The sequence below is a fragment of the Dendrobium catenatum genome, unplaced genomic scaffold (assembly GCF_001605985.2).
Source record: "Dendrobium catenatum unplaced genomic scaffold, ASM160598v2 fragScaff_scaffold_842, whole genome shotgun sequence".
Taxonomy (NCBI): domain Eukaryota; kingdom Viridiplantae; phylum Streptophyta; class Magnoliopsida; order Asparagales; family Orchidaceae; genus Dendrobium; species Dendrobium catenatum.
Window position 1 is genome coordinate 178,758 of NW_021319304.1, and position 12,108 is coordinate 190,865.

At 37.8% G+C, this 12,108-nt stretch overlaps 1 protein-coding gene across 9 annotated transcripts in view; it reads right to left on the reverse strand.

Moving 5' to 3' along the window:
* The window catches only part of LOC110098123, a 37,716-nt gene extending 27,299 nt beyond the window's left edge, over positions 1-10,417 (reverse strand). For 5 of the 9 annotated variants that reach the window (XR_003701459.1, XM_020824846.2, XM_028696774.1 and 2 more), the window contains exons 1-4: positions 10,154-10,417; positions 9,876-10,023; positions 8,154-9,443; positions 3,741-5,504 (exon numbers count right to left, since the gene is read on the reverse strand). Coding sequence is in view for 8 of the 9 variants with exons in the window: in XM_020824846.2 (XP_020680505.1) it covers positions 3,741-5,504; positions 8,154-9,443; positions 9,876-9,935 (3,114 nt within the window). In the remaining variant the exon portion in view is untranslated. The remainder of the gene's footprint in view (positions 1-3,740; positions 5,505-8,153; positions 9,444-9,875; positions 10,024-10,153) is intronic. The other 4 variants (XM_028696772.1, XM_028696771.1, XM_020824844.2 and 1 more) reach the window with 4 other exon arrangements.
* Between the last annotated feature and the right edge of the window lie 1,691 nt (positions 10,418-12,108).

Sequence of the window (12,108 nt, forward strand, 5' to 3'; positions counted from 1 at the left end):
TTTTGAATTAAACGGGTTCGAGGGTTGACCCGGCAACCCGTCAGGTCAACCCGAACCCAACCCATTTTTAAAACGGGTCAATTTCTTGAACCCGAACCCGACCCGTTTTGAAATCAGGTCGGGTTCAACCCGAATTTTCCGGGTCGGGTTTTCGTGTCGTGTCAAATATTGACACCCCTAGTAGATATGCCTTCACCCTAGAATAATATCCCTTATAGGTGCCACAATAATAATTGCATTTGAATGACACATTTCCTCCTCCTTCAAATATTTTTCCTAACTTTGTAACATGAATCCATAACGGCTTATCAATTTCTACATATAGCTTTTTTTAACCTTCACCTAATCCACTCCCACCAACAACAGAGCTCATTTTGCTAGTAAACCAATCATACATATGAATACATTAAATTAAATTGATATGAAGTGAAATTAAAATATCCTAATAATAACACAACATGAATACAACAATATATCGGTTTGCCGGGGGTCCAAGGGGGCGCTGCCCCCTGGCGGGGTTCGACCTGCCCGGAACAAAATTTTATTGTAAGAGTAATTTTGAAGTTCTGTTTATTTTTAAAGTTTATTTGTTATTTGTATGGGAAGATAACGAGTGGTACCGAGTATGTACCTAGTAGTACCGAGCATATATTGAGCGGTACCGAGCATGTACTGAGCGGTACCGAGCATGTAGAGCGGTACCGAGCATGTATTGAGCAGTACCGAGCATGTACTGAGCGGTACCGAGCATGTACTGAGCGGTACCGAGCATGTACTAAGCTGTACCGAGCATGTACTGAGCGGTACCGAGCAAGTACTTAGCAGTACCGAGCATATATTGAGCAGTACTTAGCATGTACTGAATGGTACCGAGTATGTACTGAGCAGCACCGAGCATATATTGAGCAGTATCAAGCATGTACTAAGCGGTACTAAGCATGTACCTAGCGGTACCGAGCATGTACTGAGCGATACCGAGCATGTACATTAGGCTTTTCAAAAATGAAGAGAAGAAATGGCGAAATCCACTTACAGGTCTTGGCTCTCTTGCGCGCAGAAGGTGCTCTGTTTAGCCTTGATTGCGAACTTTACCTCGGATGACCGCAGAAATCACGCAAGAATGAAGGAATGGGAAAGACGAGCTGTACTTGGCCTCGGCTCGATCAGAGATGATGAAGGAATGGGAGGCGAAGGCAGCGGGCTCCGTTTGGCTTCGACTGCGAGCTCTCACGATCTGCCCTAGAAGATTTCTTTCGTGGATCGGAAAAATAGGGCTTCTAGTTAGCGGAAAAGGCTAAATAGAACGAACGATTTTATCATTTAATAACCGGACACGCGTGTCCGACATGCGTGTCCGATTTTAATTTTAATTTTTTAAATTGCGACACTCCAATGCTGTGTCGGACACGTGTCTGACGAGTGTCCGTGTCCGACATGTGTCTGACACTGCATACCCTCTTTAAGAGGCGTGTCAGTGCATCATAGATTGTATACAACAATATTATAAGAGTCCTCCGGAGCATTATTGATACAACATAATAAAGAAAATAAAAAATGCTTTTTATTACATCAGTCGAAGGCTAATCGAAGTACAAATAAATTATTCTCCAATTTAGATGCACTGTTTGGCATTGATTTTTTCCGTTCAAAAGTTCTGTCATTATGCACAAAACTTTGGACCAATAATTCTCTGCCACAAACTTAACATAAGCGTCGAGAATCACACTACTGACATGAATCCTTTATCAAACCCGCCAAAAAAAAAACATAGGGTAGAAGGCATGTTCAACTCCTGATAAGTTGATGAATGACAAATCAAGTGAGTTCTTTTGTCAAACCCATATAAAGCATAAGGAAAAAAGAATTTTAAAATCTTAAAACTATTAAAATGAGACATTCGCCGAGTTTACCAAGGCAAAAAAGCATCGAACATATGGCGTGCTCATTTCTTCTAACAAGTCACAAAGATAATTCAAGTTAATTAATTAATCAAGTTCGTTAAAGCACAAAATGAGGACAGAAGAAAATTCAAAATTTAAAACTACTAATAAAAAAGAAGTCATCACCAAGTCCATCAAGCACAAAACATCGAACTAATGGCAACCTCTATTAGCTCAAAAAGCTACTATAGTCAAGCTAGAAGAGATCATAATTCAACATCTGACCTTTGAAGTCAGACTCGCTTCTATTCAGAAGGAAATCATTAACGTTCAGCAAAATTTCAAAACAAGCTAAACCTTAATTTACTTATTACATCAAATCTTCATGTGTAACACTGGAGATTTGCAAAGAAGAATCCCCAGTGTGACATCCGAAATTAAAATTTGGAGATCCGAAAGATCAACCAGTTTGCAACAATCATAATCCACTTCAAGCGCACACTATATTTGTTGTGGGACATTTTTTTACCCCTAAAATTTATCCTATGATCAATGCAAGAGCGTTCAACTAAATCGATAGCAAACTGATGCAACATCTGAGATATGACATTCCTCAAAGTTGTGTGAAATCATCGGAGAAGTCTTATACTAGCAAAATCAACCTTACTGACACATTTCAAATACCAAAATCATGAAGAGGTGCCTTTCACGCACGATTTGGGTGAACGATGAAAATGATGAATAACAAGTGTGCTGATGCGCGAACTTACTTCAATGACTTCTAGTTTTGAAATAGATCATGCCTTGCATTCAGAACGTCGAAATTACACAAACAAGACTTCTTGCAATTAAATCAATCCATCTAAAAATTTACCCCAGAGCTTAATCAGTTAAAAAATCTCCTCTTCATTAAAAAAGGAGCAGAGTGATCAGGCGCCAATATTTGTAGCCTACAATAAGATCAACAAATAATCTCTCTGGAATCTGCGCATGATAGGAATTTGGTACATAACATGTCCACCATAATCAATATAGCCGGTCAACGGGTAGGGTTCGGGTCCAACCCGACCCGATTTTGCAAACATGTCAGGTTTCCCAACCCGGACCCGACCCGCGAACCCTGTTGCAAATGGTTTAGGTTTCCCAAAAGGTGTCGCGAGGCTTGTCGGAAGGAACGATGCACCTGTGCGAGTGTAGGCAAAGGCATACTCAAGAGATCCAAAGGCTACATATCGTAGAGAACCAGCTCCGGCGACAACATTAGTTCCTAGTACGGCTGCCGCAACATAGATTTTGACTGCCTATTAGGCATATCAATGTGGCATCGACGGTGGGAGGTTCACCTCGTTGGCTGGTGGAGACCAACCGGTGTATCTGATCCCTGATTCTCACGGCCTGAATCCACCCACTACAGGGAAGACATATTACACGGCAACGCATTCGCCACTGCCAACATTACCGCGACGTGCCAACTATGTACACTGTAACTCCCCCGCCCGGAATGGATGCTGCGCCGGCGAACTCGCCTGCGGCGGGTTATGCGATGGGGCAGGTAGCCTATGATAGCATGCGGAGAGCGGTTTTCTACCCAGGCCCCGTTGCCACGTATCAGGGTGAGACTAACATGGCACTCACCGCAGAGGCAAAGACAATGAAACCTTCTCAGATTTTGGGTCAAATCATATCAATGTCGGGTTAGCATGTTGACCTAGATCCAACCCGATTTTTCAAACGGGTCAAAAACTACAACCCAAACCCAACGAGTTTGTTAAACAGGTCGACGTCAATAATTGACACCCCTAATATAGCCAATATTAAATATAGGAAAAAAGAAAATAATTGCAGCAGAAAAAGGCATACTTTTATCATATCACCAACAATCAAGCCAATGCTTGCAGCTCCTTCCTTTCTAGCCTGACGAAGCCTTTGAAGCTCCTGAAGCCATTTCCCAACTTTTACCCTGGCAGTTCCTACTAGAGTTTTATATCCAACCCCTGAATTTTCAGTAACAAATGGAGTTTCAATAAAGTCATGCTTGAGAGCCATTAGCTTTTGACGGATTCTTTTTATCCTTCGCTTCAATGATTGTTGCTGTGTGGGATATGGCAATTCAGATGCTGAATCTCCAATGACAGGAACGCATGAAGTCTGATTATCTTCAACAGTTGTTGATAAATGCCGACTCGGGCCATCTCTATTTATAGAACGACGCAACAAGGGAGAAGACTGGTCTCTAAAATCCGTAGATGCTTTTTCACGTATTTGCTCCAGGTAAAAATTGCGACGCTGTTCACTTTCACTCAGTTTTTCAGATAACTTCTGGGCTAAGAGCTCTGCTTCCTCCTGCTGAGCTTTGGCTCTTATTTCCTTTCTGCGAAGTTGCTCTACAGCCTTTGCTTCACGTGCAGCACTAGAAGCCTTTCTTTCTTCTTCCCTTCTTAGTTGAGCCTCCTCTTTCTTCCTTTGTATTTCAGCAAGACGCTGCATTTTTTCAGCTTCAAGGAGCTTCCTTCGTTCCATTGCAGCCTCCTCTCTTGCTGTGTCCTCTTTTTGTTTTATTTTGATTGTCTGTATTTTTTCAGCTCTTCTCAATTCTGAATCCTTAAGTTTCTGACGCAGTATTAGTTTTTTATTCTCTTCATTTAATGAAGTAATGAAACGAACCTCATTAACTTTACTGCTCTCATCACCAGCTCTTCTTACTACTTGAGCTATATATGCTTCATGGCGGGATTCACTTCGTTGCTGGCGAGCATTAAGTCCCTCTCGTAGCTTTAAGCTACGAACAGCCTGCCATTCATTGACACGATTCAATTTCTCTGATGCACGCTGTAGTCTTTGCAATCTCTCATTTTCCAGTTGGCCTCTAATTCTCATGGCCCTTGCATGCCTTTCTTCTGCTTCTCTCCTCGTATCCAGAGCATTTTTTTTCTTTTTCTCAGGAGACATCAACTTATCATGCAATACTCTTGCTCGCTCTACACTCTTTCTCCCCACACCAGGTGAGCATAACACTCGGGAGGAGCTCCGCATCGGAGAATTTAGAATATCTTCCCAGTTCCTTTTTTCCTTCCAAGCATCCATGGTTTTCCATGGAGCTGCATTTCTCTTATCCTTATCTTTTTCTTTCATACCTAGAGAGTTGTTCATTTTTATCATATCTGAGACATTTGATTGTTTGTCCATCCTATTATCAGTCAGCAATTTGTCCATCCTAGAGGCCTGTTTTCCAAATTCCGAAATTGGTTCCAGAGATTCTTTCTTGCACTTCCCAGAAACAGAAACTAGCAGTTTTTCTGAAGTTAAAAAACCAGCTCTTGCTGAATATGATCTGCCATGCAAGGAGGCCGATGAATTTGCCTTATCTTTGATGGAATTTCCATGAAGGGCATCCCTCCCTCTGGAACTCTCTGATCCGGTGCTTTGTCTTCGGCTATCTAAACGCTTATCATTTGCTCTAGATGAATTTCCAGAACAATTCTGGATGGTAGCATGAGGAAAAATCAGGTCTTTCCCATCATGAGCTATATGCTTGCTACCTCTTTCCAACTGAATTTTCCTGAAAGCCTCCAGAGATGAAGACAATATTTCTGCTCTGTGCGGTGAAGTTGTCATTCGCCTGACCTAGTACAGAAATATCAGTCAGAATTATTAATGGTATAATAAGAAAAAAGAGCGCAAAGGTTGATAAAAAGGCAGAAGAAGATGGGAAATGGCATACTGACAATAACAGAAGAAAAAATTTAAATATTAAAAAGGTAACAAAGATGTTTATAGCATGTTATTTAAGCCTCCAATGACATTGGTTTGAAAATAAAAATATCACATTATCCACAATAACAAAATCAAGCCTTTATCTCATTACATGGGATACATCATCCACACCAGAAAAAAACAAAAAATCAATGGCTCCTACCAGGAACAAATATTTCGTCATGTGTCCAAAAAACACTATATAAATGTTCAAATTAACAAATAATAGACGGTCCATCTAAAATGCAAATGACAAAAGGTATGTTGAATTTAGATATGTAGGATGGATTTGTCTAACCAAAGTAGTTGTGACTAGCCTTAGAAAGTAGGAGTGTAGTAATCAAGATGTTCTAATCTTATTTGGGTTATACCATATATTAGCATTAAATCAATATTTTTTTTGGGTGGTGATAGAGGTCCATACAAAAAGCATTCATGATGTGATTTCTATGCAAACAGCGATTTCTATGCACACGCTGTTTGCATATATATTGGTTCCAACATTTCATTACATTTTTTCTAATGTAAGTGGAAAATTTTTAAAAGATAAGAGGATTAATAGAATAAAGATTAAGGATATATTATAAACATTAGTGGATACAATAATTTTTTGTCAATGGACTAGAAGATTAAATGATAACTAGACATAATAGGATTGAGTTTCTTGTATATATGACAAACAAATATGAATACAGACGAGGATGTAACTTACATTATGAGACTATTATGAAAGGCATCGACAAGTCCTGTCATGTAGTCAATAGGGATGGTCATGCCGTTATATCTATAAAGCTAAGGTGGCTTGAATTTTGATGGTATAGATCCTCCATGATCTCGTAGGATAAAGTAAAGAAAGGTTGAAGAAAGGCGGAGATGATGGGTCAATAATAATGGCCTCCTGACAGGCCACTTGCCATGGTCAAAGTTGCAGGCAAGGGTGACAGAGCAAATGCAAATCTGACCAAGATAGCGAGAGCAACCAAAGTAGTGTGGACTATAACTACTCTAAGAAATAAAGTTTCTCGAAAAGATCAAGTAATCATGTTTGGGCAAAGAATGCTTTTTCAATTAGCATTGGACAAAACCCAGATCAAAATTGTGTGTTGATTCACAATTATCCCCTGGAAGCAAAAACAATAAAATAGAGAAGAAGAAATTATACTTATATTGTAGTTAATGTGATCAATCTTTAGTAGCAATAGACCTAGTGATATATGGAGTATAATTTTAGTAGCAATAGACCTAGTGAGGGGATTGTGACTTTGGGAGATCAAGTCATTAATAAGAGTACGCATTTTAGATATCTTGAATTTATTGTTCAGAATGATGGTGAAATAGATGGGGATCTTATCAACAGAATTCAAGTTGGGTGGTTGAAGTGGAGGAATGCATCAGGTTTGTTGTGCGATAGAAAAGTTCCCCTCAAACTTAAGGGAAAATTCTATAAGATGGTGATGAGACCTGCAATGCTTTATGGTGTTGAATGTTGGTCATTAAAAGAGAAGCATAATACTAAGTTAAATGTTGCAAAGATTAGGATGCTTAGGTGGATGAGTGGCTTTACCGTGAGAGATAGGATATGAAATGAGCATATACGTGAAAAGGTTGGAGTAACTCCAATGGAAGATAAGATTAAAGAGAGTCGCCTTAGATGGTTTGATCACATTAAGCTGAGGTCTTCCGATAAACCGATTAGGAAAGTTGAGGTATTAGATTTGACTTATGCTAGGAAAGGTAGAGGTAAACCTAAAAAGACTTGGTTAGAAAATATTAGAAATGAATCCTTCTTTATTTAATTTAAATGAGAATTTGACTTTTAACAGGACACATGGCGAAAAAAGGATTCATGTAGCCGACCACGTGTAGTGGGACAAAGGCTTGATGTTGTTGTTGTCCGTGTAGCTGCGATAAGGAGGAAGAGCCGCTCACTACAAAATGACTTGAAATAGAATGTACATTTGGACAAATTTAAAGCAAAACCATGATTACAAATTATTTTTATTTCTATGTGTTCATTGATCCACATGGTAATGGCAACGTCCGCAAAGCAAAACAACTGAGAAAGTAAATTTAGGGGAATTTTACAACCAAATTGAAAATAGTAGCAAAGTTGGTAAATATATAACAGGGGTTTTGTTTCTTTTTTCTCTCCGCAGTGCAAACAATCTTCAAGCACACCCTTCTAACAAAAAAGTATCGGTTGCACAATGTTAATGCTACGCAATCAATAAATTATCTATAGGTCCTCTATGGATGACCTCATAAATAAAAGGAACTCAAACATGGGTAATTATTCCAATAGCTTACATACATTATATGGTTTAAAGGGTTCCTATTGACGCAAGATACCCAGATACAGGACTCTCATCCACTCAATTTGCATTGTTAAATTTGCACAAGTTATATGAAATTCAAAAGAGTAAAACATCAAAGTACAGATTGCAATCATAAAAAATAGTGCATATTTCATCAGAACACTAAAAGAACCAAAATATATCATCAAGGACTAAGCAATCTCACCTCCCATGATAAGGCGTGAGGTCGCCTGTGATCAGTCTTTAAATTTGCTGCTGCCACATCTTTTGATGATTGGGCAGCAAAACTTTTGTTGCGCTCAAAATGATCCACTCTACATGTAAGCTCTCTGAAATCAGATATAGCTTCTTCGAGAACAAGAATAGCCTCATTCATCTGCTCCATGTCACATTCTAACTCACAAAGAAGATAGAGTTCATCAACTGCTCTATTCAGATTTTCAAATAGGAAGCACCAAAGCCTCTCCCGAAACCTTTCTTTTCCCTCACTATGGTCATCTTCTCCTTGATCAGGCCCATCAGACAAAACCTCTTCTGTGGCAGTGGGAGCATCAGCAAAAACTTCAACATTATTATTTTTTCTGTCTGTCAAATTATGTAGAGGACTAGAATTCACCATAGTAATATTGTTAATAAGAGATTCTTCAGAGGTGCTCATGTTTCTAAACAAGGAATTGTCAGAAGATTTCTCAGTAGTCATTTCTATGACTCCTCCGACAGGGGAAGCTAGAGATGGAGAACCCACAATTACATCCTCAGGAATCAAGTCATTCAGTACTTCATTTTGAACATGGGTAATACCATCTCTTTCTTTAAGATTCTCTTCTGATTCAATCTCTGTTATGTCCTTGTATTCAGAAGAAACCTCACTTACCTCCCTCCATGTTCCAGAAAGAAATTCTCCAGGGGCATTTGAAGAGGGCGATACATCAGGAAACTGTTCCACATTTTCTGATATAACATTTTCCTCCAGAACATGCGTACAATGGGAAGTAAACACGTCTGATTTAGCAACCGCAACAAGATTCTGCTGTTTCTGGCCATCACAACTTGCAAAATGTGCACTTTCAGCATTCTTTGTTTTGCCTGAATCTCCAGATACTGAAACTGTGAAAGAAACATCCTCAATATCACCCCACTTGACCGTGGGAATATCATCCAATTTTTCCTGTACTAAACCCTCCTTAGTTGCCGTCAATTCAGCAGTTGAGTCTGTAGCTTTCAGGGAATGATCAATCCTTTGCCCACCAACAATTTTATCAAGGCATACTAAAGTTTCCGCTGCTTCTTCTGATAATAAACCTGAAGTATTAACAGAAACATTTGAATCAGGAATGAGCCCAGTTCTTCCTTTTAAAGATTCAGCCTGCTGCACGGTAGGAAATTTTACAACATTAGCATTTCTCGAAGCCTGATAGTGCCATAAGGACGAATGGTTTTTGTTGGAAGATTCTGGAACCTTTTGGATAGAAAGCTTCGAGCTGATTCGGTGTTTCTATAAAAAATAAAGTACCAAAACACAGACAAAATGAGATCCAAAAAAACTAACCTAACAATAACCTATCAGCTTCAAAAAGAAAATTTTCTAAAAACCATATATAGATCAATGTTTTCAATGAAATCCTAGCCATATTCATAATGAAAAGTAATGCAAAAGAAGCAAACTTTTCGTTCCAAGTCGCCCTGATCAAAGCATTTCTCACACATAATCCCAATACCACAACAGTTTTCTTATGAAATCGGCAACAACCTTTAATCATAAAAAAAGCAGAAATCCAGCATATGGCATACCGTCGCTCCTTCGCATCAGGTTTGAGAGAATTATCCTTGAAGACATTCCAATTCTTCCCATAAGAAATTTCTCCGCAAGCCAAAACGAAAGGATAAACAAATAGAAGGGATGAAGTAATGTTAAAAAATGTGTTACCTTTCTCACTTCAAACCATCCGGAACCCTGATCATCTTCAGTTCCTGCGTCGCTATCCATCACCAAATGTAACCCAACTTGCACCCGTTTTCTCAATTTTACCAATAGACCATTACCTCTTCATCCTCCTCATCCCCGCCTTGGAAACCTGCACTATCACCCAAGCCATGAAAAAAAACACACACACAAATTCCGTCGCCGTCCTCCCGATGATAAAAAAATCAGCAAAAAACTTTGAAATTTGAATTACATTCTTTCAATCTAAAGAAAGGAGAGACCTCCATACCACTTCCTCCGCAGGTAACACCATCGAACAAAAACCGATTGGCCGCGAGTCCGCGGAGGAATTTCAAAGATTAAATACAAAATACCTAACAAATGCCCAAAAGTACTGGTTAAGGTCGATTGAATTGGATCTGCTAAATCAAAATATTTGAGATCAAAAAGAGATTCAGGGCGTAATCAAATCAGCAGGAGCTTCTTTTTCCTCGGAAAATTGCCCCCCTGCTCTTTTAATATACCGGCAAGTGGCCGTAATTAGCTAGCAGGTAGGGAAGGAAGCGAGTTGTAGTGGAGAGGGCGGAATGTCTTAAATACCCTTTTAAATTAACAAAGTCATTGGCCCATTGACGAAGTGGGCCTGGCCTGCTTGCGTACGGAGTTTATTAATGACCAAATTTAATTGGGGTCCATTGATGGAGACGGCATGATTTGACTGGCCCACTTCAATCAAGCCGTCCTATCTAAAATATAAAAAAAAACTATTTAAATTTAAATTCATATTATTTAAATAAAAATTTTCAAATAAAATTCATAAGAATTCTTTATTATTAAATGAGTTCGATCATTCTTCCTAAAAATCTTACAAAGAAAATCACTAATTTGGTTAACAATTTTTTATAAGCATTACTCGTCTTGTTGGCTTCATAAAGTGTATAGCGCCATTTGGGCTAGGATAGATGTCTCTGCCTCCCCTTTTTGGAAACTTCTTCATAATACCATACCTACAATCAAATCAATGAAATCATATTATTTCAATAAGCAAACGAAGGCTATCATCTATAAGAAAAATCAATAAAAAGGCTATAAACCAAAAATAAGTGATGTACAATGAAACAAACATAAGTTCTATATCAATTATATTCATGTTGAAAGTTCTGTCACATGTTTCTCTTAATCATTATGCCATGCATTGTTGTCTATAAATATGTTATGATAGTATGTTATATCAAGATATTATATCAATATTCATGTCATATGTTATGTCAAATCGTATCAGCATCAATGCAAGTTCTATCAGTCCTACTTATATTTTATCTATCAATCAACTTATATGTTATCATATAAATGCAATCATGAATATGATTATGAATAGTAGGGCAGATCATCCAGTTTTAATGTGGTATTTTTCATTCTTTAATTTAATTCCAATTATCGACTAGTTAGCTATCAATCTGTATCTTACAATTATTGTTCATAAATCTTAAATCAATTCACAAGTAATTTTTAATAAATTATCAAGAGTCTCCACCCTTTGTCTATCAATGTAATATTTTATTTGAGATTACGCCACAAATCATCTTAAAAAAAAAAAAGCATGTAGGCCCACTTTCTTGTACATGGTATTAATATTTTAAAAGACAACTCGTATTAATTATAATTTGATGGCAAGTCTTCATTACTTACTTGCAAATGTCATATTTATCTTATATTAAACAGATCATTTTCTCTATAAAATTTAAGTTAATATCATGTATGAAATACACTAATCCATGAAATGCAAAAAAATCTATACATTACGTATTAACTTCTGAAAATCAAAGATATTAATCTAACCGATGAAATTCAGACAAAATTTAATCATAAGCATCATATTTATCATATACAAAAAAATTACACTTTGAAAGTTAGGTAAATTAAGAGAAAATATAAATTTATCAATTTGGGGAAGAGAAAAATCATAGAAATAAAAACGGTCAAAAGTAGGAGTAAATAGTCACTTACACCAATTAGAATAAAATTCATAACAAAAGTAACAGAATAAGAAGTCCTAGAGAACTTCCTTTCTTTTCTCTCCCTTCTCTATCTCCTCATCTCCACCCTTTCCCTTATGCTCATTTCTTTCTTTTCTAAGTGAACCCAATAAAGTGAGGGGAAGAGTGGTGGGCGGCAAAAACATTTAAAGAAAAATATTTAAAAAATATGTTTAGTGTATCACACCACAGTGCTCACA